Raw genomic sequence first — 25,530 nt, forward strand, 5'->3', positions numbered from 1 at the left:
CTGCAGCCTTCCTGTAGGATCCCTTCAGGTGCTGGAAGACAGCTGTAAGGTCCCTCCAGAATCTTCTGTTCTCTAGGCTGCACAAGCCCAGCTCCCTCAGCCTATCCTCCTAGCAGAGGTGCTCCAGCCCCAGCCTAAGTAGAAGACGGAAGCTCCTGTACTACATGGTAGTCACTGACGTATTTAGTATAATTTAAGGACTGTGTTTTATTTCTGAGTTGTTTTTTTTTTCAATTAATTTTTTTATGGAGTTGTTGTAAAAAAGTGTTATTGTGAGTAGAGTGCAACAAATTGTGGACAGCTCTGAACTTGACTCTCTTTTGCCTGTGTTTTCTAGGACTTTTTGCAAGAAGGAGAGCCAACGTCTGCCCGCTGCGATGACTTGGCAGCGCTGAAGAGTAAAGGCTGCCCTGTGGAAGATATTGAGAACCCCAGGGGGAGCACACAGGTGCTTGAAGACAGAGAAGTAACAAATCGTAAGATAGGTGCAGCAGAGAAGCTGGATCCACAGGACATTACACAGATCCAGCCACAAAAATTAGTACTGAAACTAAGAGTCGGTAAGGGCAGTTTCATTCTAGTTTCCAGATGATTTTTCTATCACCACCACATCTGCATTTTTTGGTTTGAGTGTGTAACCACTTTGCTACAGAAAGCACTGTTGTTCAGGTAACCTGATCAACTGCAGAGCCGTTCTGGGCACCTCCAGCAGTTCAGATACTCCAAATACTTTTGATTATTTTGTGAAAGTTTAGGTAATATCTCTTGTTCCCAGTAGAACTTTGGAGAAAATAAGTACAGCATGGATTGATTGTGGGGCTGGAACACCTCTGCTGCAAGGACAGGCTGAGGGAACTGGGGTTGTTCAACCTGGAGAAGAGAAGACTCCAGGGACACCTAGTAGTAGCCTCGAGTACCTGGGGGTGGCCTACAAGAAGGGCTGAAGAGGGACTGTTTATAAAGCCCTGCAGTGACAGGACAAGGGATAATGGTTTGAAATGAGAGCAGATTTAGGTTGAATGTGAGAAACAAGTTCTGCACCATGAAATGGAACACTGGAACAGGTTGCCATGGGAGATAGTTGAGGCCCCCATCTCTGGAGAGGTATTCAAGGTGTGGCTCAACAAGGTTGTGAGCAACCTGATCTAGTGGAGGCCGTCTCTGCTCACTGCTGACCTTCAGAGATCTTTTCCAACCCAAACTCTTCTATGATTCTATGAAATTTGTGCGGTAAGATCTTAGAGGAACCTTGTTAAAATCATAGCAAGCAAGGATGTGAAACTATAGCAACCAAGAGCCGATTGGGTTTTGGCAGGTTAGCATTTTCTGTGGGGGATAAAATAACTTGGAAATAGGAAGTTGGAATTGAAAGAAATACTTCATTTTTTTTTAATCATAAGTTGATGTTAAGCATTTCTAGTTAAGAGGGGAAAAAAATCATCACTGGAACACAACTTCCATCACTAGTTCAAAGTCTTTAAGGAAAAGAGTAGTTTTTCTTGCAAGCAGCACTGAGGAGGCTTTAATGGTTTCTATTTGTTGTTTAATCTCTGAAACAGGAGAACCTCAGACATTTTCATTAAAATTTAAGAGAGCTGAAGACTATCCCATTGACCTTTATTATCTTATGGACCTCTCCTATTCTATGAAAGATGATTTAGAGAATGTGAAAAGTCTTGGAACAGCTCTGATGTTAGAAATGGAAAAGATCACTTCAGACTTTCGAATCGGTAAGAAAGATTTGCCTGTTGTTAACACAAAAAGGCTACAAAAAAGAGAAAATGAAGTTTCCTTCCTGAGGGTTGTCACATAGTTACATCTGAAGAGTAGTTCTTTCAAAATTAGCAGTATTATGGCAGATACTTTAGTACATAGAACCTGTTGAGTAACATAAGAGAACATGGTGCTGATGGAGAAAGTAGAATGTGAGCAAGTGTGAGACTTCTTCCTGATGTTGGTTCAGCTACAATGCGTTTGCGTTCTGTTGTGTCATAACATAAATAAGAGACTGCCATTCTTCAACTCACAGGGTTTTTATTGTTCTCTCTTAGGCTTTGGCTCTTTTGTGGAGAAAACTGTGATGCCATATATAAGTACAACACCAGCCAAACTCAGGAATCCTTGTACAGGTGACCAGAACTGTACAAGTCCATTTAGCTATAAAAATGTGCTCAGCCTTACTAGTGAAGGAAATAAATTCAATGAGCTTGTAGGTAAACAGCACATTTCTGGGAATTTAGATTCTCCTGAAGGTGGATTTGATGCAATAATGCAAGTTGCAGTTTGTGGGGTAAGTGTGTTATTAGTTTTCTTACATGCTGTATAAGGTGAAATTGTTTGAGTACAGCCTCAGTGTTTGAAGATGTCAGCTTCTGCTAGCTGAACAAGATAGACTGGGCAGACTGCATGGATACATGCATTTGTCTTTTTGTAGAGACCTCTGGTGAGTGAATGAAACCAGGAAAGGTGGAAGTGTCAGTTAGAGGCCATGTTCACAGCAGATAGATGCATTACAAAGACAAAGTTTCTAAAGTTTGCTGTACAAGAAGAGTCAAATTCTTCTCCAAAGTGTATGAAATCCTAAGTAAGCATTATCTTCAAGTTATGTCCAAGCCTTACATGCTTCACTTAGTTGTTTTTTCTGAATCATAACTTGCTTTTTGGGCAGAAAAGATGTAAACCTGATTCTTGTTCACTTTGAAGATCTCATCTGGATCACTGCATTCGACTTTGATTTTTTTTCTGTAGTCTGACAGACCTTTCTCTGCACCTCTGCAATGTGGACTCTCAAAGTGATGTCCATGGTTATTGCTTTATTACCATATTGGGGTTTTTTCTGTTGTCGATCAATAGACTCAGGGCTTTTATGGAACCTTATTTTAGAAGTGTTACTCATAAGCCTTTTAGGGTTTTGTGTTGGTTGTTAATTTTGGGTGATAACTGGTATTTCTGTGAGACTTTCCTTAAATTACATAGGCCTTCAACTCTTCGGCAGGATTAAAAACAATTAGGAAAGGGTAGGTTACAAAATTAGGCCATGGAGTTGATACTCATGGGACAGTGACTAAGGACAGTCCTCAGGCAAGCACTGTGCATGGTACAAAACTGGACTAACTTGGCAAAGCTTGATGGTTCTTCAGAACCAGACTAGCTGTGATCTTCCAGTTCAGGATTGCAGCACTTCTCTGCACACTGATGATGTCCTCTCAGCTTGGGCTGTAGGGGAGTGATGTAGGAGTGGACCTGGTATCGAAGAGCTGGGCTGTTTGGCTGGTGTCCAATTTCCCTGTCACTCTTTGGGTGCTTTGGCGAGAAATGAAAATACACATTTCTGGGCTCCCCAGTTCAGGAGGGGCAGGAGACTGCTTGAGATGGTACAGCAGAGGACTGCAAAGATGATTAGGGGTCTAGACCATCTGTCTTGTGAGGAAGGGCTGAGGAGGAGACTGGCTGCCCAGAGAGGTGGTGGAGTCTCTCTGAAGTTACTCAAAACCGCATGCATGTGTTTCTGGACAACCTGCTCTGGCAGGGAGGTTGGACTGGGTGATAATCAGAAGTCCCTTCCAGCCTCTAACAATTTGTTCTTCACTGATTCTTACCTTAGTGAAAAACCTGCAACAGACATTTTGAACTAGGCACTTATTTAAGGTTTGAGTGAGTTAAGTGGTTTCTAGAGTGACACTCTGCAGTGTGTGGCTTCTCCTAAGTCTGTCTCCTTTTCATGCATTTATCTCTCAAGTGTTGGTTGGTTGGTAATGCTATCAAATAAATGAGTGCAAAATACCAGGAATCCATTTGTCTGTTTCCCAAGGAACAAATTGGCTGGAGAAATGTTACAAGACTGTTGGTGTTCTCCACGGATGCTGGATTTCACTTTGCAGGGGATGGGAAACTTGGTGGAATTGTCCTACCAAATGATGGAAAATGCCATCTAGAAAATAATATGTACACAATGAGCCACTATTACGTAAGTCTTTACATCATCTTCTAAGGGAATTCATGTTTTGTGATGCTTAAGCTCAATGAACTTCATTAGGTCATCTGATATAGGTTCAGACTACTATGTCATGTGACTTTACTCCTCTCCATATTAGATCAAATAACTTGGACTTAACTAAAGCAAATGTGCAAAAGTCAATCCAGTCTTAACTGGAAAATTGCAAGAAATGGCAACTTTCACACTATAATTTGAGTTGCTGGATTTTAAGCTCTTTAATAATGAACAATCTTCCATGTCCACTGGCAAACTGTGGTGGCTCTGTCCAATTCTTTTATCATCCTGCTAGCCTTTGTGTTCAGAAGTAGTTTACTGACATAAAAATACTGAAGGGAGCATCTTGGCCAGCTTCTTTAAGACTGCTTGAAATACTACACTACAGAGTTTTGTGGTATGCTTAACCACATTGCCTTTGTGGTTTGTTGATATTTGTAAATATTGACATTTACTGGATGGAGTAAACACAATAAGCTTTACATAGTTTATGGGTACATACATTCCTAAAGTGAATACTGGTCAATAAAAACATAACATTAATTCAGTTTTGCTCTCTTTTTTTTTGTGAGATAGAGCTTTTCACTGAGCTTAGTCATATGGAAAGCTACTGAAGGTAATTTTCTGGAGATGAAGGATTGAAGGAAGATGTTAAATGGCAGGGAATATGATCATATTACTGTGAAAAACACCAATCTTTATGGGGCATAGATTGGAATCTTCTTAATGCCTGTTTGTTTTCAGAAAAAACAATTTGTTTTGCTTCAGAACTGACTGTTTAGAGGGTTTATATTTCTAAAAGTGATTTGTATTTATGGTGTGAAAGTATTTCTGATTATATTCTCTCAACGTGTCTCAAATTTCATCTGTGTTTTATGCTTGATTTTTATAGGATTATCCCTCTATTGCTCATCTGGTACAGAAGCTTAGTGAGAACAACATTCAGACAATCTTTGCTGTCACTGAAGAGTTTCAAGCAGTTTATAAGGTAAGTAGATGCATTTCTGGTCTCTTATTTTTACTTTTTTTTTGCCTTGAGCAGCCAGACCAATTCATATTTGCTCTGAAATCATTAAAGTTGCTTCATTTGAAATTAAAATAACTTTGGAAGCAATCAGGGATGTAATGAGCCTGGAGAAGAGGAGGCTTAGGGGTGTTCTCATTGCTGTCTACAACTACCTGATGGGAGGCTGTAGCCAGGTGAGGGCAGAACAAGGGGAGTGACACAGTCTGAAGTTGTGCTGGGGAAGGTCTAGGCTGAATGTTAGGAGGAAGTTCATCCCAGAGAGAGTGATTGGCATTGGAATGGGCTGCCCAGGGAGGTGGTGGAGTTGCCATCCCAGGAGGTGTTGAAGCAAAGGCTGGATGGGACACTTTGTGCCATGGTCTGGTAGATTGGCTAGGGCTGGGTGCTAGGTTGGACTGGATGAGCTTGGAGGTCTCTTCCAACCTGTTTGATTCTATGATTCTATTTTGCTACTCATTTCTATTGTTGGTTTGGTTGAAGTCAGTACTGTGTGTGGAATTTCTAGGGAGAAAGTGCCCCCCCCTTGCTCCTTTTGCACTTTATAGGTAGGAGGGAGTGGAGAACATGCACTTTATAGAGCGAAAAGTTGATGAGGAGTGTAGACAGTGAGTCAAGAGGGCGTACTTATGGAAGAGTATCTTTTGTCTTTTGTGATATATCTATATTCCTGTTGTTTAAAATTAACTGCTGGATGTGACTGAAATAGGAAATGATTGTGTGTATTTTTACTTGTTTTAACTGAAGGTACTTTGATTTGAGTGGCTTTGTTTTTTTCTTGGCTTTTTGATTTGCTTTTTTTTTTGTTCATTGGGGATTTATTTGTTGTCTTGGTTTGGGTTATGTTATTTGGGGGGAGGGTTTTTTGGTTGGTTGTTGGTTTGGGGTTTTTATTTGGGGGGGATTTTGTTTAGTGTTTTGGGTTTTTTTTAAGTGTTTTCTTTTTTGTTGGAAATAATTTTTATCTACTTAGCTTTAATGCTGTGGAAGTGTGGTTCTTTGAGATTGTGAAGAGAGACTGTAGAGAAGGTCTTAGGATTCTGTTGCCAAATTTGACATGAGAATCCAAGGGAGAAGAAAAGGCAGCATGTTTGTTTGTATTAGTAGTGCCTCAAAAATCATGGTGATCACAGACAACACTGTAGCCTTGTTTTTTTCTTAATTACTTGATCTTGACTAATTAATTCACTAAAACAATACATCAGCCTACAGGTATTTATAGTACAAATTGCACTGTGTTAGTAGGAACTAATTTATTCTTCTCTCTTTGTAAATATTGACAGGAATTGAAAAATCTGATACCAAAATCAGCAGTGGGAACGTTGTCTTCAAACTCCAGCAATGTGATTCAGCTGATCATTGATGCATACAATGTAAGTTCCGGCTTTATTGGAGTTGCATTCCTTTTTCTTGCTTCTGAGTTAATGAGTTTTTCAGACAGGTACTACAAGGTGGAGTTTAGTTTAGGAAGTTAGTGTACTGAAGGATGAAGAGAAGTACACAGGTTCTTTGCCATCTTTGGTTCTTGTGCTCCTTCCATGTGGAAGTGAAAAGGGCTGGTTAGCAACCTCTTGACCTCAAAGTAAATGTTTTTGTCGACCTTAGGGACCTCCTGGCTTTGGCCCGAAACTGTTTTCTATATAGTTATGTTATATATATAAGGCTCATTTCTTCTTTGGACTAAATGGGTCAAGCAAGTGGAGACCTGCCCTGCCCTTGTGTGACAGGGTTCAGTCAGGAGAAGAGGTCACCACAGCGTGACTTGGCAGCCTTGAGCTGGTGTTTCTTGGCATGTTGAAACTTAGGTAATCCCAGTATAATGCCCGTGGGACTGGTGCTCAAACTCTGCATAGCTGTACAATGTCTTTTCTTCAGCAAAATGCTTATTCAATTCCACTTGAAGTTAGCTAATAACCACTGTTTTAGTCCCTTTCTTCAGAGGTTATCCTGGAAAACACTAAGCTCCCAAAAGGAGTCACAATCAGTTACAAGTCCTTCTGCAAGAATGGAGTGAATGACACACAAGAAGATGGAAGGAAATGTTCTAATATTTCAATTGGAGATGAGGTAACTTATTGTATGTGCTGCTACTGGTGAGGGATTTCTTAGGGTGTTGGGCAGTGACAGGACATGAGGGAATGGATCCAAGCTAGAGGAGGGGGCATTTACACTAGATTTTAGAAAGAAGTTCTTCACCACGAGAGTGGTGAGACGCTGGAACAGATTGCCCAGGGAGGTGGTGGAAGCCTCATCCCTGGATGTTTTTAAGACCAAGCTGGATGTGGCTCTGAGTGACTTGATCTAGTGGAAAGTGTCCCTGCCCATGGCACTAGGGTTGGAACTGGATGATCCTTGAGGTCTCTTCCAGCCCTGACAACTCTGTGATTCTGTAAAATTCTTTTTAAGTGTTCCAACACTCAGCTTTGGGGTTTTTTTTAAATAGTGCAGCCAAAACTCCTTTTAGTAATGTGACACTCCATTTGTTCCTCTCTGCAGGTTAAATTTGAGATCAATGTAACAGCTAATGAATGCCCACAGAAAGGACAAAATGAAACAACGACAACAATTAGAATTAAACCACTGGGATTCACTGAAGAAGTGGAAATTAATCTCCAGTTCGTCTGTGAATGTCAGTGCCAAGGTGAAGGAGAACCTAACAGTCCTATCTGCCACGAAGGAAATGGAACATTTGAATGTGGTGCATGCAGGTAAATAAATAGGCATTATTTTTGCCAAAGAGAAATAGGAGCAAGACCTATTGTCCTTAATTAGGAGTAATTAGTTTTACTCTTTGTTTGTTTGCTTTGGTTTAGGTTTAGTTTGGTTTTGTTTAGTGAAAGGACAAGAATTACTGTTACAGACCTATTTTTCTCTTAGCATATTTTATCATACTGCCTGACATACTTGATATTTGACATACTGCCCGTCAGGCAGTGCTGCAGTTGACAGATTTGGTCATTAGAGCAGCAGTTTTGTCCCGAATCAGAACTCATATCTGGCCTTCAGTCAGTACTTTAAAGGATATAAGTAGGTCTTACCACCTTTTTCTGTTTTATTTGGAGGTCCATCTAGTATGGCAAAACGAAACACTTATGGGGCAAAAGGAATAGGATAGCTGTGTGATGTTTTTGCAGGTGCCCATACTGACCTCCTTTTAATGTGAGGGTTGTTTTGTCACATGAGAGAGACATTAACAGTGAGTTTGTGGCAGTTCAGTGAGAGATGATTTCTCGCCTGGAACAAGTAATCGTCATAGGAGCATCTTAGTGCAGTTCACTGCAATGGCTTCAAGATGTCAGCTGGAAATCTCACTTGAAGTTTAGCTCAGAATATCCCTTGAGATAGTAGTTACTTTTACTCCTTTGTGCTGTTTTTGCAGAGCTTTTTCTTGTATGACTTCCAATGAGGTTTACATTTTCTGTCATGTTTTCACCTTGCAGGTGTAATGAAGGTCGAATTGGAAGACTATGTGAATGTAGTACAGATGAAGTAAATAGTGAGGATATGGATGCTTACTGCAGGAGAGAGAACAGCACAGAAATATGCAGTAACAATGGAGAGTGCATTTGTGGACAATGTGTATGCAAGAAGAGAGAAAACACCAATGAAGTCTATTCTGGAAAATACTGTGAATGTGATAACTTCAACTGTGATCGATCAAATGGTTTGATCTGTGGAGGTGAGAAACCACTTCTGAGTTTTCTGCAGGCACAGCTCAGCAGCTGTCCTGTTCTATCAACTTCACCCTGCGGGGAGTAGTGCTGTTTTCCTTAAAGATCATAGTCACTTGGTGATAGATGAGAATCTTCACAGCTGTAGTGATTGAAAGCACTGTTCTGTTAATAAAAAAAATCTCTGATCATGAACCTTCCCCATTCCTCGAATCGCATCTCCAAGTAGGATGTAATGTGACCTTAACTGTGTATTGCAGAATTACCCTCAGGTATTATAGTAAGAATGCTGAGACAACTGTCCTGAGATTCTAATATTTTACTGGCTCAGTGTAACCACTGTGTCAATAAGAAGAGATAATCACCTCGGTTTACTTGTACTTGGGGGTGCTTCACTTGGTGCCTGACAAGATACCAGTGAGATGCTATCTCAAGACTGAGAGGTAAGTGACAGAGAGTGTGCAAGGTCCAGAAAAACGCTTGAAGTGCTTGAGCAGGGCTATGACAGCAGTTAATTCCTGAAATCAAAAGCCATTTAGAAAATCCTTCTGCAGCCACTTGCTAAATTATTTTGCTGCCTGTATTCCTTCGGCTACTTTGTACTCCTGGTAGGAGTGTAACTGCTACCTCAATTTTGACTGCGATAGAAGAGTAAACAGTGGAACCACCACTAAGCTTTAACTGATTTATGAGAGTACCTCATCTGTCTGATTTGCTCACAATACACTGGTGCTCACCAGCTCTACAAAGGATGGAAGCAGTGGTTGTGAATCAAAATATATGGTGACAGATCTGTTTTACTTAAACACTTTATTCTCAGTGGAGAAGAAGAGGAAGCAAAAGATCTTTCCATTTTACCCGAGTCACTATTCTGGACATCTTGTTTCCTCTGTAGGGAGTGTGAGGAACATAGAGCTTGGGAAGTTGAAGTCGGTAGAACAGCAGCTGAGTGGTGGTGTTCTAAGGAGCCACAGGTGTTTCATCTTCCAGTGTTGCAAAGGCTAAGTTAGTGTGTCACTCATCTTTCTAGATCCTGCTTTGTAAATCTGCCTGAGATAGCCGCACTGAAGCAGTGCTGCACTGCTCTCCACCCAGGGGGTATGGCCAGCACAGTATACTCTCTCCAATCAGCTTTGTTATTTTGTTTATGTAGGAGGAGAAGGGGGAGAAAGGGAGAAAGGCCTGTAAGTAGTTTTACAAGGAGCTAATGATCATTTTGCAGCTCTTCATTCATTAGTATCTTCCTTGTCTCTCCACCAGGGTGTTCTTTTCCCTCTATTCCATGATGGTCAATGTCTGTTTCTTACTGTCACAAGTGTTCTGGATAACGTTGGGCTTTATTTCACTGAAGTACCTTTCCCTTGTCTAGGAAATGGTATCTGCAAGTGCAGAGTGTGTGAGTGTTTCCCCAACTTCACTGGCAGCGCCTGCGATTGCTCTTTGGATACCGCTCCGTGCATGGCATCCAATGGGCAGATTTGCAACGGGAGAGGAACCTGTGAATGTGGCACCTGCAATTGTACAGATCCCAAATTCCAAGGCCCCACATGTGAAATGTGTCAGACTTGCCTTGGTGTCTGTGCAGAGCATAAGTAAGTACCTGAGCAAACAAGTCCCAGCCTCTGATGCATGTGAGTTTGTGATACTCGTATGTGCAGAAGTTTTAGAACAAAGCTTTTGATACTGTGCTTTATTCTGCCCTGAAATGTGAACAGATTCAGCTGCCCAAGGCCTCATCCATCCTGGCCTTGAAACCCTCCCAGACACAACCTCCCTGGGCAGCCTTTTCCAGAGTCTCACCACCCTCATACTGGTAGATCCGGTCCAACCCTGCTCTACCTCAGCTTCAAACCATTCCCCCTAGTCCTACTGCCAGACACCCTTGTGAAAGGTCTCTCTCCAGCCTTCCTCTAGGATCCATTCAGGTATTGGAAAGCAGCTGTTAAGGTCCCCCTGGAGTCTTCTCTAGGCTGAAGAACTCCATCTCCCTCAGCCTATCCTCACAGCAGAGGTGTTCCAGTCCTTGGATCATCTTTGTGGCCCTCCTGTAGAGTCAGTGTTTCTTATGATGAGGGCTGGGCGCAGTATTTGAGGTGAGCTCTCAAAAGAGCAGAGTGAAGGGGCAGAATTCCCTCACTTACCCTGCTGGCCACACTCCTCTTCATGCAGCCTGGGATACAGTTTGCCTTCTGTGCTGCATGAGCACACTGTCAGTTTATGTTGAGCTTCTTAGCAACCAAAACCCACAAGTCTTTTTCTTCAGGGCTACTCTCAAGCCATGCAGATTGACTTGGGCAGGTTACAGGGATCCCCTAACTCACAGGTCCTCACTGACAACCAACCTTCTGCAAGCATGCGCAGGTCTAGAATGTGACAGGCTGCAAAATCTCTTCAACTTAACCTTCTGAAATGAACATCAGAGGAGCACGTGTACACTTCCAGAGCAGTTCAACTGCCAGCTAAGCTTTTTGCTTAAAATTTGTCTTCCAAAATACTATTGAGAAAGCCAAGGATTAAACACAGCTCTGTGTGGGCTGGTGACATTTGCATCCCTGCCTTTGGAAACCTGAGTTTTTAGAAACCAAGTATTTTCTACATGGAAACGTTGAAATAAGTTTATGATTAGTGGCTGGGCTGTTTCCTGGCTTTGTGCAGCTGACTTTAAGGTTTTCTCTCAGCACAGTATTTTTAGTATAAAAATCCTGTTCGGTTTGAGTTGGGTTTTGTTCCCTGAGTTATTCAAAGTGAGAGCCTACTGTAAAAGTTGTCTATTTATTCTTTTTAACTTATGTCTCAGATTTCACTGTAAATATTCTGTTCTACATTCTCCTCTCTGAGCATATTCATTTTCCAGGGGGAGGTGTTGAAAAAATTTTAGCCTTACTTTGTTTTATAGATTTAGGCAATGATAGGGTTTTTTTCTGTCCTTGAGGCTTCTGGGTAGTGCAGAGTGAGAGGAACTTATTAAAGAGGACTTTTGTTAATCACAAGGTACCCAAATGTTCTGGCTGGTAAAAAGTGGTGCTTTGCCTTTCTTTTTTTCCCTGTTCTTTCTGACAAAAGGGTTAATTTTCTTGGTTCCCCCCCCCCCATTTCCTCCTTTGGTTTAGATTTAATACTGGAAATCTTTTCTGACCATACTAAAAAGCTTTGCTTCTGATTTGTACTTCCCCAGGGACTGTGTACAGTGCAGAGCTTTTGACAAGGGAGAAAAGAAGGAAAGCTGTTCTCAGGAATGTATGTACTTCAACATGACACGGGTGGAGAACCGCGACAAGCTGCCGCAGCCTGGGCAGCCCGACCCACTCTCTCATTGCAAAGAGAAGGATGTGGATGACTGCTGGTTCTACTTCACCTACTCTGTCAACTCAAATGGTGAAGCCAATGTCCATGTGGTAGAGACCCCAGGTATGAACGTGTTGCCTACTCTGCCTTCATCTTTGTGGTTAATTGACGCAGTCCTTGTGTACTGCTCACTGATGTGTGTGAGTTAGGTGTGTGCAGAAACAGGAACCTGTTCCCTAAGAGAGATTTGGAGGGGTTGGAACTTGCGCGGCTGTAGAGCAGCCTATGTCTCTCTAGATCTGTTTTTTTTCACAGAATAGTAGGGGCTGGAAGGGACTTCCAGAGATCAAGGCCAACCCCCTTGTCAGAGCAGGTTTGCCTAGGACAGGCTGCACAGGAACACATCCAGGCGGGTTGCCTAGGGAAGTTGTGAAGTCTCCTTCTCTTGAGACTTTCAAAACCCACCTGGATGTATTCCCATGTCAGCTGCCCTAAGTGATCCTGCTTTGGCAGGGAAGTTGGACTGAATGGAGCACAGGAGGTTCCACCTCAACACAAGAGGGAACTTCTTTACTGTAAGGGTCACAGAGCATTGGCACAGGCAAAGGGGCTGTGGAGTCTCCTTCTCTGGAGACTTTCAAAGCCTGTCTGGATGTGTTCTTCTGTGACCTGAGCTAGATTGTATGGTCCTGCTCTGGCAGGGGGGTTGGACTTGATGATCTCTTTGGGTCCTTTCCAACCCTTGACATCCTGTGATTCTGTGATCTCTGGAGATGCCTTCCAGACCCTACCAATCCGTGATTGCTAAGACAAAATGCAAACTAGAAAGATAAAAATAGGCTGGATTGTTGCAGGATGTACAAATTCCCAAACCTCCGTTATTTGAAAGGAAAATAGTATTGGCCTGTCTGATAATTCAGAAGAGTGCTTCAGAGCAAAGTCAGATTTTGAAAGCCTCTGGCCATGCATTACTTTTACCATTTTGTAACATCACACTTCTCTCCCTTTGCTCCCTAGAGTGCCCCAGCGGCCCTGACATCATTCCCATTGTAGCTGGTGTGGTTGCCGGAATTGTTCTTATTGGACTTGCATTATTATTGATTTGGAAACTGCTAATGATCATCCATGACAGAAGAGAATTTGCTAAATTTGAAAAGGAGAAGATGAATGCCAAGTGGGATACGGTAAGTCAAGAGGCTTTTAGCTGTGTAAAAGCTACAGTAGGTGTGGAAAAACAGAAGATGTGTTTTTATGGTCGCTTAGTTGAAATGTTGCAGGTTGTATTCCTGCCTTTTGGCCTGTGGAGGCATTGAAATATCCTTGGTTTGATCTAGAGGTTTTTGTGGAGGGACTGAAATATTCCTATTCTTGACTGACTTTAAACAGGTTATATGTTACCACTAGCAAAAACATCCCCAAACAACAACGACAAAAAGCCTCAGTGAAAATATCAAAACAAACCCCAAAAAGGCACAAAAAACCCTCTCAAACAACAAAACTAACAGAAAATATTTAGAAAACAATAAAAATTTACAACAACCACATTTACAAACAAGCCAATCCCAGCTTTTCAAGAAGCTCTTTCTGGGCTAGCAAAGCAAGCAGTAATTTCAGCTGAAGTAAAATATGAGAGCCAAAAGGTGATGATGATGACAGCGTAGTTCAGCTCTGCAAGTTCTACCACACTTTGCACCATACTGTCAAAGGTGAGAGTCACTTTAGTGTAAAATGAAGCAGAAGGTTTTACACTGCTGAAAGAGGTCTTGTAAATGCCCAGACTGGTTTTGTTGGGAGATTCCAAGAACTGGGCACAGAAGTGTAACTCCTTTGTTGAAAACTTCCCAGACCCTTGTTAACAGAAGTATGCAATAAAAATAATCCTGTGGTCCATAGGCTTGCACAGGCTGTAGGGTCACTGCCCCTGGGAAACTCTAGGATGCTGATCAAAACTCCTTTGCTAGAGTTCTGGAGGGGCAAAACCCCTGTTTGCTTGATAAGAGAATAAAGAAACTTCTTAGGGAGTCATTTTGGTTTAAGAATATGAAATAATTCTACGCTGAGGGGAAAAGACTGACTAACCCTGTTCTTTCCATAAAGCATGCTGATTCTTTGTTTTTGGTGGTAGCTGAGAATGTTACTTTCCTCCTGTTGAGTTATTCGACACTGACCATTTCTTCTGCTTCAGCAAGAAAATCCAATATACAAGAGCCCTATTAACAATTTCAAGAACCCAAACTATGGACGTAAAGCTGGTCTCTAAGTCTCAGTTTGTATCTTCTTTCTTTTTCTTCCTTTATTTTTTCCCCTTTGCATGTTACTTCAAACTCACTGTGTGTCACAGTCACTTAATCACAGTTTGAGTCTTGCTTCCTTTGTCTACTGCTGCTTTGATTCTGGGGTTGTAAAGAGTGTGGCTTGAAAACTGTTAACTTGTTTTGAGAGTGAGACAGCTTCCTTACTAACCACCAGTACTGCCTTAAACTGTTCTACAAGTGATTTTTTTTTGGGGGGGTGGATGGATGTGTGATGGAACAGCTGTTAGGGTTGAAGAAGCTCTTTGGATTGTGGAGAGAGGCAGCATTTAGGGGAGGGTTTTTCTTCTGCTTCAAGTTGTTATTTTTGCACAGCTAGTTTAGATAGTCTTCAGATAAACCTCAGCCTATAAATATCACTGTTTTTATTAGAATAAGGCTGGGAACATTCAGAGTAGCCTTACATACTCTCCCTGGCTTTTGAACTGCTTTGGCTTATTAATCTAGTACAGCACTGGCCTATAGTTAAAGTACAAGAAGCACACACTCTTGATTTCATAAGTGATTATGAATCCTATTTTTTTCCACCCATACTTCTACTGAAACGGGCAATATTGGAGTCCTTGTAGCCCAGCAGGCTCAAGGTTCTTCAGAGAAACAAAAATATTAATGTAAGAGGAAGAAATGTTCCTTGTCTCTAGATGCATTTTCACCCAGTTTCTTAGGCCCTCCTAAACTCAGCCTGAAGACTTGACCTCAGTTTGGAAATGCTGATTTCACACCCACCACACAAGGAGGAGCACCAGTGTCCAGCAGAGTGAGTCAGTAAACCAGCAGTGATGGACAGGGATCTGCTGTAGACTTAGAGATGGCACTTTCTCCAGCAATTTAGGTGTTTTGGGGGTCATAGGAAAGGAAGAGGAGCTGAGAAAGGAATGAGAAAGGGAGGATGAGATAAGGAATAGATGTCAAAGATATTGAGAGGTGGAAACAGAGAGAGCAGAGGAGTGAAGTACTTGGGAATGCAGCACATCCCTGTAAATATCCAAAGGATTTTTTCAGGAGCCAGTGGAAGAGTAAGATCTGTACCTCTAATTTTACTGTCTGCCATCTTCCTTTTTCCAGTGCTGCAATGCAAAGATTTTGTAAAGCAAAAATGAGGGAAGAAGTCAGGAATTAATAGTATTGGAACTCTCCTCTGTCCTCACTGTGGCAACAGCTCCAAGTCCTGTGCCTTGCATTCTGAGCCCTTGATGAAATATACTTCGTTTTCTCTTTGCAGTCATTTCACCTTCCAGTGCGTCCAAAACTGATTGTGAAAACTTTCCTTTTGCTTGCTACACCGACCACATTCACCTGCTTTCCATTTTTCTTCTCAGAATCTATTACTCTAGGGATGAAACAGACTTCTTGTTCCTTTCTAACAGTCCACTTAATCCTTCTGATTAAGTCTCTGTTCCCTTCTCATTTGCTCTTCACTTAGCTGTGCACTTCATTGTGTGGAGGACAGGCGTTTAACAAACCATATTGTGTGTTAACTTCTGTGCTCTCGTTCTTTGCCCTATGACTCTTCTCAGGATCAAATGTTCTTAGTGCTGCCATTTCTCCTCCAAATGTCCCTCTTGCAGAAAGCTTTTCTCATGGGTAACTAGGGGGATTGAGTTCTGCCTTTTTGTTTCATTAAAAGTGTGAAGGAGTGTAGTTATTTTTAAACATGACCTTACAATTTTTGGCATTCCTAGAAATAGCAGAATTCTGGGGAGAGCTGAGTTCAGCTTTAGTGGCCACCAAAAAGGAGGAGATCAGTATTGACAGAACAGGTGACCCACAGGAAGAACAGAAAATCCTCCTTTCCCCTATAACTAAGATTTTCTGGGTTTTTTAGATCAAAGTAACCTTCCCTTTAGGTGAAGAGAAAGTTGTCTTATATTGCCAAGGCAAGAAAGTCACCTGAGATCCCATGACAAGAAAACTGCACTGCAGCAGGCTCCCTTGGGTTGTGTGGGTGTACAATAAAGTCAGCTGCATGCAGTCTGCGTGACCCTCCTGCCTCATCCCCAGCAGTCACACACACACACATGGGCTTGGGCACTACAGCACCATGAAGCTTGCTGTGGACCTGGTGCCCAAATACTTCACCAGTCCATGATGTTGTGAACATCAGAGTGTCCTTGCAGGTGATGCTTCATCCAGCTAGCTTGAACTGCATCCAGCTTGTCTTTGGCCAACAGTAGGCTCCTGGAGTCTTCCACTGCTGTTAGGCCTTACCGTTGCCTCTGCCTGTCTGGTTTAGACCTGTGCTAGTACTGAGCAGCAGGCAGCTGCTTGCCTCCAGTCATGGTAGATGATGCCCTCTGTTGTCTGTGCTGCCCTTAACCTTGGCCTTTCCTTCATCCTCAGATGCAAGTGCCGCATTTGTGGGTTGACAGGTGATTTGGCTTGTATTGGTGTAAAATTATTAGTGAAAGCTGAAAATGGTAGGAACCAGCTCTTGAGCAATGGATGAGTTTAAATATTCTAGAGTGCAGTTTCTTGCAGTGACTTAAGACTTAAACCCACTAAAAAGATAGCTTCTCTGTGGAGAAAAATGGAGTAAGGATCAGACAACATGATAAGCTCATCTTTATGCAACTCCATACGGAAAGCCCAGTCTAGTTGCAAATGAATACTGTTGCAAGCACATAGCTCTTAACTCTCTGCTGAAAGTGGCTTTTAAACGTAGCTGCATCTTCATTGTATTGTAGCTCACCCAGGCTTGCCTAGAGCTAACTGCTTGTTTTCCTTTGGGTTCCAGGGTGCATGGTGTTTTCATTTACAGCTGCGTATGGCAAATGTGTTTGCCCTAACTTTGCATGCTGAAAGTGGCATAAAGAAAACTTGCTTCTTGCAAACCAGCAGTAGCTGTCTTAAGCCAGCAAATTTGGGATAGCATGGTTTAGTAGCCAGCTCAAAACCTGGAATGCTGCCAATCTCTGAAAGTTGCCGTGGGGCCTAAAGAAACACAATCTGAAGGTTGCATTGGACTACTGGACATTTATTTACTACTGCCATGTTAGTTGTCATGATAAGCTATCTGTGGAAGACCTCTCCAAGCCAGAGCTGAGGCACAGTGCTTGACTGCAGCTGGAGAGGCCCAGGGCTGTCAGTGCTTAACAGAAGAGGGCAGGGAAGGAATAGCAAATCTGTTGGGTGCCAGTGCTGTGGTTTAGGCAGAAGAGTCCCAAGAGCTGTTTAGCTGATCAAACATGAGGTTGGGGTAAGCTGAGTCATTCTGTGCGGTGGCTAAATCTCCACTGTTTGTAACTGGAACTGAGTCACTCAAGTGACATAGGGAGGCACCAAGTTAAGGGCCTTACTCAGTGACCTGAGTAATAAGAAATGTACCATTTGCTTGTGCAGAGTGCATTTTAAACCTGATTCCAAGTCTGAACCAACTGTACGAGCAGCAGCCTGCAAATTTCCAAGCTTTAGTCGTAACCTTTAGACCAATTCCTACACTATCTGACAGAAGTGATCTGGCTTTTACAAACAAGAAAATGTAAACATTTACCCTTCCTGTGTGCTGGGGGTGATCTATTGTGTAAAATGTTGAAGGTTAAAAGCCCAGTGTAGCAAATAGTACCTCTTGCCTTGCCTTTGAGAGCTGTGCACTATCTTCTAGCCTCCAAGTGATGGAGCCTGTTAAGCTTCTCTGCTTCACAGACTTCACTGAGTTATATTTTTAAGATAAAAATTTATGAAGGAAACAAACAATCTGTATTGCCAAGCAGCATAATGCCATACTTCAGTTACAGCTTCAATCCCTCATTCCTGCCTATATTTACAGTTTCATTTACAGCTTAATTCTTGCAAAGCTTTTTATTAAAAATACTGGAAGGGAGGGTAAATTTTGTTTTAACTTGGCACAAACACTGTTGCCATGATTTAAATAAAACTTAGCTCCTCGTCCTCTTTGAAACCAGTGGCTGATACACTGTTGATCCAGACTGGTTGAAGGAGCCTTTGCTGTATGTGTTTGAAGCACAGACAGCACTGGACACTTGTGCCCCCTCCAGCTGCAGACAGGTGGCATTCACTCTTCTCAAGATCTGAGTCAACAGACAACCTTGACTTCTGGTGCCCAGCAGTCCAGGTGCTGGCTGGACCTGAGAGACTAGGCTGAAATCTCTCAGGTCTAGGTGGGACTGGATGTGCCTCGTTGTTCTTTTCATGTAGAGCAGCTGGCTCCAAGGAGTCACACCCATTTTCTGTGAAAGGAACCATGACAGGCAGGCAGAGTGCCAGCTAAACCTTAGCAGTTGGTGTTGGGGTAGACCATATCCGTGCCCCATACCAGGCCTTGCAAACAGAAGGCAGCAGATTTCCCAGGACCTGTCACACCAAGTTGGTTTCTTGCTCACCTGGCTACCTTTTGGCACATCCTGTGGTGTTCCCAGTTGGCTTTCCAGTCTGAAAGAGCAGACACAGCTGGTGTTTGTGTTGTGTGGAGGCACTTCCTGTAACTGACTGCAGGAAAAAGCGCTTTAACCGGAAATACTTTACATGCTGTGTAATGTAATAGAGCAGAATTGAATCAAGGTGGTGGTATGGGCTGTCTGAGGGTGGGGGGAGAGAGATTCCCTTACTGCTGCCAAAGGCCAGATCTGGTTCTGGACAGGACTGCACTCAGGCTGACATCTGCACAGGAGCCTTTTCTCCTGATAAAAGAGTAACTGAGTTCAAAATATTCATCTTAGGTGTGCAAGGATCATAGAATCAGTCAGGGTTGGAAGGGACCACAAGGATCATCTAGTTCCAGTCCCCAAGCCATGGGCAGGGACACCCTACCCTAGATCAGGCTGTCCAGAGTCATAAATGGAGTAAAATTTACTGGGTTATAAAAGAAAATTGGGGGGCTTGATTTGGAGGTTTTCAAATGTCAGTAAGAAATGGGTAAGCAGTTCTTCTGGAGGCATTCCTCATATCAGTAGAAATCACACTTTAATTGCAGTATTTGCACCTGAGTAGAAGTTTCTTAGTCCTAACTCTGCATTTTGTGCCTGTGGGGGTTGAGAGGACCTGCAGGAACAAAGTAAGAATGACAAACTTTGGATGCTCAAATGCTGAGTGTGTTTTACCAGAATCCTAGAAGCCTTTCCTCTTTGTTTCTGGAGTTCAGTTCTGAGACCAGAGGAGCTATGTCAGTGTTTATTACAGCAGAAGGGGGCCTGTGGCCACTCACAGTTTCAAACAGTCTTAACAGGCCTGTTCTTCTCCTAAAGCTCTTTGGCCACAGACCCCTGAGCTGATGGCTCAGCCCTGAGATGACCACAGAAGGTTCAGCCACTCCGAAGGAAATCTGTGGTGCAAACTGAGCAGGATTGTGCCCTAACCCTGTGCTTTATTAGCTGAGCATGCCTTTGTTCAAGTCACTAGAAGGAAAAGTAGTTTGACTTCAGCTGTTTGTGTGTACAAACAAAACATGAGTGTGGTGTTCCTTAAGCTAATTCCTTGGGCTGACTTTTCTCACAGACAATGCTTTGCTCATCTCTTTAAACCTTAATATAAATCTTTTTTTTTCTTCTTTTTTTTTTCCTTTTCTAGGGTGAAAATCCTATTTACAAGAGTGCAGTGACAACCGTGGTCAATCCTAAATATGAGGGAAAATGAACACTCCTTGTATAACTTCACAACACTGTATGCAGCATAGCAATTTTTGTAGTCACAGTAAGATAGATTTTAGGGGCAAACTGCAGTGATTTTACTAATTTCATTACATATAGGTTTGTTTTCCTGTGCAGGTTTTGAAAATGTACCATATGTAATTTGTTTTGGGGGTTTATTTTATTTTTTATTGCAAATAAAAGTAATCAGTGCCAGGGGTCTGACAGAAAAAAAAAAAACAAACAAACAAACTTGAGACTGTGTAGCCTTGTCAGCAAAGGGACACATGGTGCCTTTTTGACCTTTTCCCCTCCCGTGCTGTGAATCCAGGCCTTCTGCAGGGTGTGATACTGCTGTGGCACAACTGGGAGGGAAAGGGTTAAAGCAATCAGCATGAGGGCTCTGCCTAGCCATTTAGTATTAAACTTTTTTTAGCTTTACAGGGAAATCAGGGCTTGAGTTTGCAGATACCATTCAAGTCATGTAGCATGGAGCTGGGTGGTTAATTGGTCTTCTGCTTGCTAAGTGTGTGGTAAGTTGGGTAAGTTGGAAGGGAGCAGTGGAAGGGACTGGAAGTGTGTGCACATTTATTCCTCATTATGAAGTTGCTCGTTGGCAGGATCTGGTTAAAATGCAGAGGGTTTGGGAAGAATGTTGAAGAGGAAAAACAAAACAAATAGCTTTAAACCACGTGCCATTACTGAAAAAAGTTGCTGACTGGTGACTTGCTTACTTTGCCTTTGTAAAATGCAAGCCCTGGGTGGCAGTATCCTGAAGTACCTTAACCAAGACATCCTCAGAACACATAAGGGCCTTATGTCATAGGGTGTTTTAGTCTGTAACGTTTCTTTGGTTGAAAGCCTGGTGCTTTGTCACCCTTCTAATCCTCCTCACACCTTTTGGTTGCGACTCTTTGTGTAATATTTTTGTACCAACACAAGCGTTTGGTTTTTTTCCTTTTTTGTTTTGTTTTGGGCAGTCTTAGCTGTACATTTGCCTTTCCCCCGTAGCTAAGATTGCATAGTTTGTCATGTGCCATCATTCTTAACATGTGCCATGTATATTTGCCTTTGACCATCCAAACTGCATCATAGTCATCTTCTTGTTTTAAGTGCCTTTTTATTTTAACAGATGTTCACTTTTTACAGTGCTATTACTGAAGTTATTTATTAAATAAAAGTACCTTAAAATACTGAAGTCTTGTCTCTTTTTGTCTTGTAGAAGTTGATACTGTCCAAAAGGCCTGAGAACTGTCTTGGTTGGGCAAAAGGTAATGATAGATAATGTAAGAATCAAAGAGTGGTTTGGGTTGAAAGGGACCTCTAAAGGTAATCTAATCCATCCCCTCTGCAGTCAGCAGGGACATCCTCTGCTAGGTCAGGTTGCTCAGAGCCTTGTCAAGCCTGACCTTGTATATCTCCAGGGATTGGGCCTCAACTGCCTCCCTGGGCAACTTGTTCCAGCATCTCACCAATAATGTTCTAGACAGATGATGAAAACCACTGTGAAACTTCCATGAATGTAGCTTAGGAGGGTGTGGTTATCTTTATTTGAACAGTTGGTACTCCAGGTTTGCCTGAGAAGCTGTGGGAATCTGTTTTAAAGTCCCTTTTAACTTCTCTCTGAGGGCAGAAGGAACTTCCATGAAGGGCTTCCATGAACTGGGAGGGAGGCATCAACAAAGAGATTAGGCTCTGTGTGTTTGTCTCCATCTCTCTCTGAGGAAAACAGCTGGAGCCAAGAGTATCCAAGGGCCAGTTTGGAGCAGATGCTGTCGTCTTGGGCCAGTTACTAGAGAAATCCACAGTGTGGTGGGCAAGCAAGTGAGTACATCAATGTGTGCAGGGCAGGGAGGTTTGCAGGGGAGAGCAGATATGCAAGAAGCAGCTGCTGAGTGGGCCAAGTGTCTAAGCCCATGCCTGAGAGCAGTGGACACTGTATGTCTGTATTTCCCACTGCCATTCCTTGGTTCTGATCAGCTGGGAAGGCCAAGGGGAAGAGGCCATGGGTCCTATTCACACTGCCATGAGCACTGTTTTCTGTCTGGTGCTCTGTCTGTCCTGTACATGTCAGGGGGAATGTGCCGGCGGATGCTTACAGCAAATTCATGCTGATGCTCACCACAGATTGGACCTGGGGACACAGCTGCTGCAAAGACTACAGAAGTCATTCAAAGTGAAGCGTCAATGAAATAGTCTAGAGATAAACAGGAGGAATAGCAGCAGACTACCAAGAGCCAGTGTTTAAGAAGGCTTCAGGAACTCAAGAATGGCACCAGATCTCATAGGAGCAGAAAATGGCTGACATGCATAGCCTCTTAAAAACTGGGGCTTTCCGGGAGTTAAAAAAACAGAGAAGAGTTATCCAGATGGTTCTGCTGCTGTATGGTAAGAATAAGTGGATGCATGGCTAAGTATAAACATACTGTGAAAGAGCTACCATGGGTGGAGGGAAGTCATAGCTTACAAATCCAGACTCCTCTGAGGCGGTCAGTAGCAAGCAGACAAAGAAAGTTATTCAGCCTAGGGAAAGGAAGATTCTGGGGGACCTTAGAGCTGCCTTCCAGTACCTTAAAGGATCCTACAGGAGGGCTACAGAGGGACTTTTCACGAGGGTACCTAGAGCCAGGACAAGGGGGAATGGTTTGAAGCTGAGGAAGAGTAGGTTTAGACTGGATCTTAGGAGAAAGTTCTTAAGTACCATGGTGGTGAGACTGGAACAGGTTAACCATGGAGCTTGTGGCTGCCTCCCCCTTGGATGGAAGGGTGGTGTTCAAGCCTGGGTTGGATGAGGCCTTAAGCAGACAAGTCTAGTTGAGAGGTGTCCCTGCCTGTGGCAGGGGGGCTGCAGCAGATGATCTCTAAGGTCTTTTCCAGCCTGAGCCATTCTGTGATTCCATGATTTAAAGCAATGGTGACTGACAGCACTTATGTTTCCTTCTCTTAGTTTTCTATTAATGCTGCCCTGCCAAATTATTCTATGCAATGCCAACCTGATATTGACCCATTTATCCTTTTAAATCACTGGCACAGCACCAGCTCCATTACAGCCCTCTGGGAATTTTCCACTGTTTCAGGAATAACTATAAATTAGTATTAGCTGTGCAGACAGCTCCTTCATCAGCTCATTTATTCAGTAGCTCTATGAGACAGTCTTCAGTTCACAAATCTGTAATCAGCTAATGCATGTGCAGACTGCAACACTAGCTATGCCCTTACAGTACACAGTTTTCAGTCCAACAAGTTTAATTAGGGTTGGGTTTTTTCCTCTTGGTCTGAAATAGCCCATCAGTTCCTCTAGAGCTTAATAAAGCCTCAAAATCTAACACACATTAGTCCAAAACCCCTTTCTAACCAAGTTCTTCCTGCTTTCAGAAAGTCTTTCAAAGTTCAAATGATCTCCAGAGATATTCTCAGAATTTATAGGTGATCCACAATTTAATACAGAGTTTCTTACACCTACAACATTTTATCACCAAATTTTCATCTCAGGTTTCTATGTTCAGTTCCATTTGCCACAGAACAATGGCAGGTAGTTACTGAATTGAGTTGTGCTTAGATATAAACCATATTCCAGCTGACATAACACTATTTTTCAGAGGCTTGTAAAAACAAGACAGCTGCAGCTGAGTAGGGAGGACGAGTCCAGCCTCTAAGTAGAGAGGATGAGTCCAGCCTCTCAGAAGTGTTCTGCAGCTTCAGCAGAACCACAGCATGGAACACAGTAATGGCTACAGCAAAAAAAAAAAAGACACAAAGGAAGAGCTCTGCCTTCTGTGCTTTAGAGCAAAGCTCCTGAAGAACTTAGCTGCCACATCACAAAAACATAAACTTTTCAAGAACTTACTGAGGAAGTAGATTGGATGAATGTTAACAATTCCTCAATACATGTTGCTATCAAGTGGATTCTTCTTGCCAAACTTTGCCTTATCTTTACTTCCCAAAGCTAACTTTCTGTGTACTCAGGTGCATAGTCTCAGGACACTTTCAAAGTTTTCCCTCACATTGCTTTTAACACAAACCTCCCACATCCCATGTTGGGATCCATCACCTTTCCCTGTTTCTGCAAATGGAAGTGGCCTGTCAGCCCTAAAGAAAACCCTTGTAAATATGATTTACATTTCTTCTTGTAAGATACTTCACTCAGCACCATCCCATCTGAATTCTTCCACCAGCTCTGAGTTCTCTTAGACATCAAATTTACATTTGCCAGTATTATTTGCAAGTGTCCATGTGACCTGAGGAAGTAAGGATACAGGAGGCTGTTTCCTTTTGCAAAGGAAAAAGGGATGTCAGCTGTCATTGACATCCTGGGCTGCAGCAGCAGCAGGCTGAGGTGTGATTATCCCCATCTGTTCTGCTTTCAGGAGACCCCTTGGCACACATGGATGTGTGTCTGAGGAGGTCCAGAGGAGGCCCGCAAAGATGATCAGAGGGATGGAACAGCTCTGCTATGAGAAAAGCCTGAGAGAGCTGAAAGAAGAGAAGGCTCTGGGGAGACCTTACAGTGACCTTCCAGTACCTAAGCAGAGCCCACAAGAAATCTGTAAGGGCACTCTTTACAGGGACACGTGGTGATGTGACTAAGGGTAATGGCTTTAAAGTGAAAGAGGGTAGGTTTAGATTAGCTGTAAGGAAGAAGTTCTTCCCTTTGAGGATGGTGAGTCTCTGGAGCAGGTTGCCCAGAGCAGCTGTGGATGGCCCATGCCCATGGTGTCCCTGCCCATGGCAGGGGAGGTTGGAACTAGATCATTTTTAAGGTCCCTTCCAGTTCAAACCATTCTATGAGTTTATAAATTACATCTTAAAAAACATATATATTAAACCCTCTTTTAGGTAAACTCTACCTAGTTACCAAGCCAGAGCAATATCTGAGCTAGTTTTAAATGAGCCAGGTACCGACAGAATTCAGTTAGCGTTAGTGACAAAATACCAGCAGCAGTGGTACTGAGCTCCTTGGCAGGATGTACTTCTTCATGCACAGATTTATGCTCTTGTGGATAAATATTCTTCCTGTTCTTCTGTTCTCTCATAACATCTTCTCTCATTAGGCTTTATGCTGTTAGTATTTTGTACATTCTGCCAGTATTCCCAGGCTTGTTTAATTTATTTGGCAGTCTGTCATCTCAATATCAAATCATGTAAAATCTTTTAGCCCATTTGCATCTAAGTCCCTCTTAAAATAATCCTACTTTCCACAGTGTCTCCAGTAACTTCCACTAGTGACTGTTTCTTCATCTTGAGACCAACAATTGCTAGAGCAGCAACACTTTTTGACTAAGTTCATATGAGGTGTTAGCTGAAATTAAGCAGGGACCTAAATAATAGAATACAGCTCTCCACATTTATTCTGCATTTACCAGGACTTGTCTGTTTCACTGTCTTCAAAAGCGTCTTTGTCTTTCAGATCTTCTTTACCTGCTGACAGCTTAGCAAGCACACTGTGCAAAAGCTCAGCTGTTTTCTTCCCAAAGATAAAAGCTACTCAGAAAGATGTTCAACAGAGAAAACATCTAAACAGTGTCTGCTGCTTTTCCTCTAAAAACTGGCACACTGTTTTCTGAAAAGAGTGAAGTCAAATGTCTGTAACTCTTAAGAATTAGGCTTTGTTGCATCTCTTGCTGCAGGTGTGTGCTTTCCATGCACTTCCACTCAACAGTGAAGA

At 42.6% G+C, this 25,530-nt stretch overlaps 1 protein-coding gene across 2 annotated transcripts in view; it reads left to right on the forward strand.

The window, feature by feature from the left end:
• ITGB1 (integrin subunit beta 1) overlaps positions 1-21,063 on the forward strand; it is a 59,430-nt gene extending 38,367 nt beyond the window's left edge. For both annotated transcript variants that reach the window (XM_064162613.1, XM_064162612.1), the window contains 13 exons: positions 338-560; positions 1,560-1,730; positions 2,052-2,290; positions 3,812-3,967; positions 4,884-4,979; positions 6,299-6,388; positions 6,942-7,082; positions 7,512-7,723; positions 8,456-8,694; positions 10,056-10,278; positions 11,862-12,094; positions 12,989-13,155; positions 19,807-21,063. In XM_064162613.1, coding sequence (XP_064018683.1) covers positions 338-560; positions 1,560-1,730; positions 2,052-2,290; positions 3,812-3,967; positions 4,884-4,979; positions 6,299-6,388; positions 6,942-7,082; positions 7,512-7,723; positions 8,456-8,694; positions 10,056-10,278; positions 11,862-12,094; positions 12,989-13,155; positions 19,807-19,872 — 2,256 coding nt within the window. In that variant the 3' untranslated portion in view covers positions 19,873-21,063. The remainder of the gene's footprint in view (positions 1-337; positions 561-1,559; positions 1,731-2,051; positions 2,291-3,811; positions 3,968-4,883; positions 4,980-6,298; positions 6,389-6,941; positions 7,083-7,511; positions 7,724-8,455; positions 8,695-10,055; positions 10,279-11,861; positions 12,095-12,988; positions 13,156-19,806) is intronic.
• The last annotated feature ends 4,467 nt before the right edge of the window (positions 21,064-25,530 follow it).

Source organism: Pogoniulus pusillus, chromosome 23 (assembly GCF_015220805.1).
Source record: "Pogoniulus pusillus isolate bPogPus1 chromosome 23, bPogPus1.pri, whole genome shotgun sequence".
Lineage (NCBI taxonomy): Eukaryota > Metazoa > Chordata > Aves > Piciformes > Lybiidae > Pogoniulus > Pogoniulus pusillus.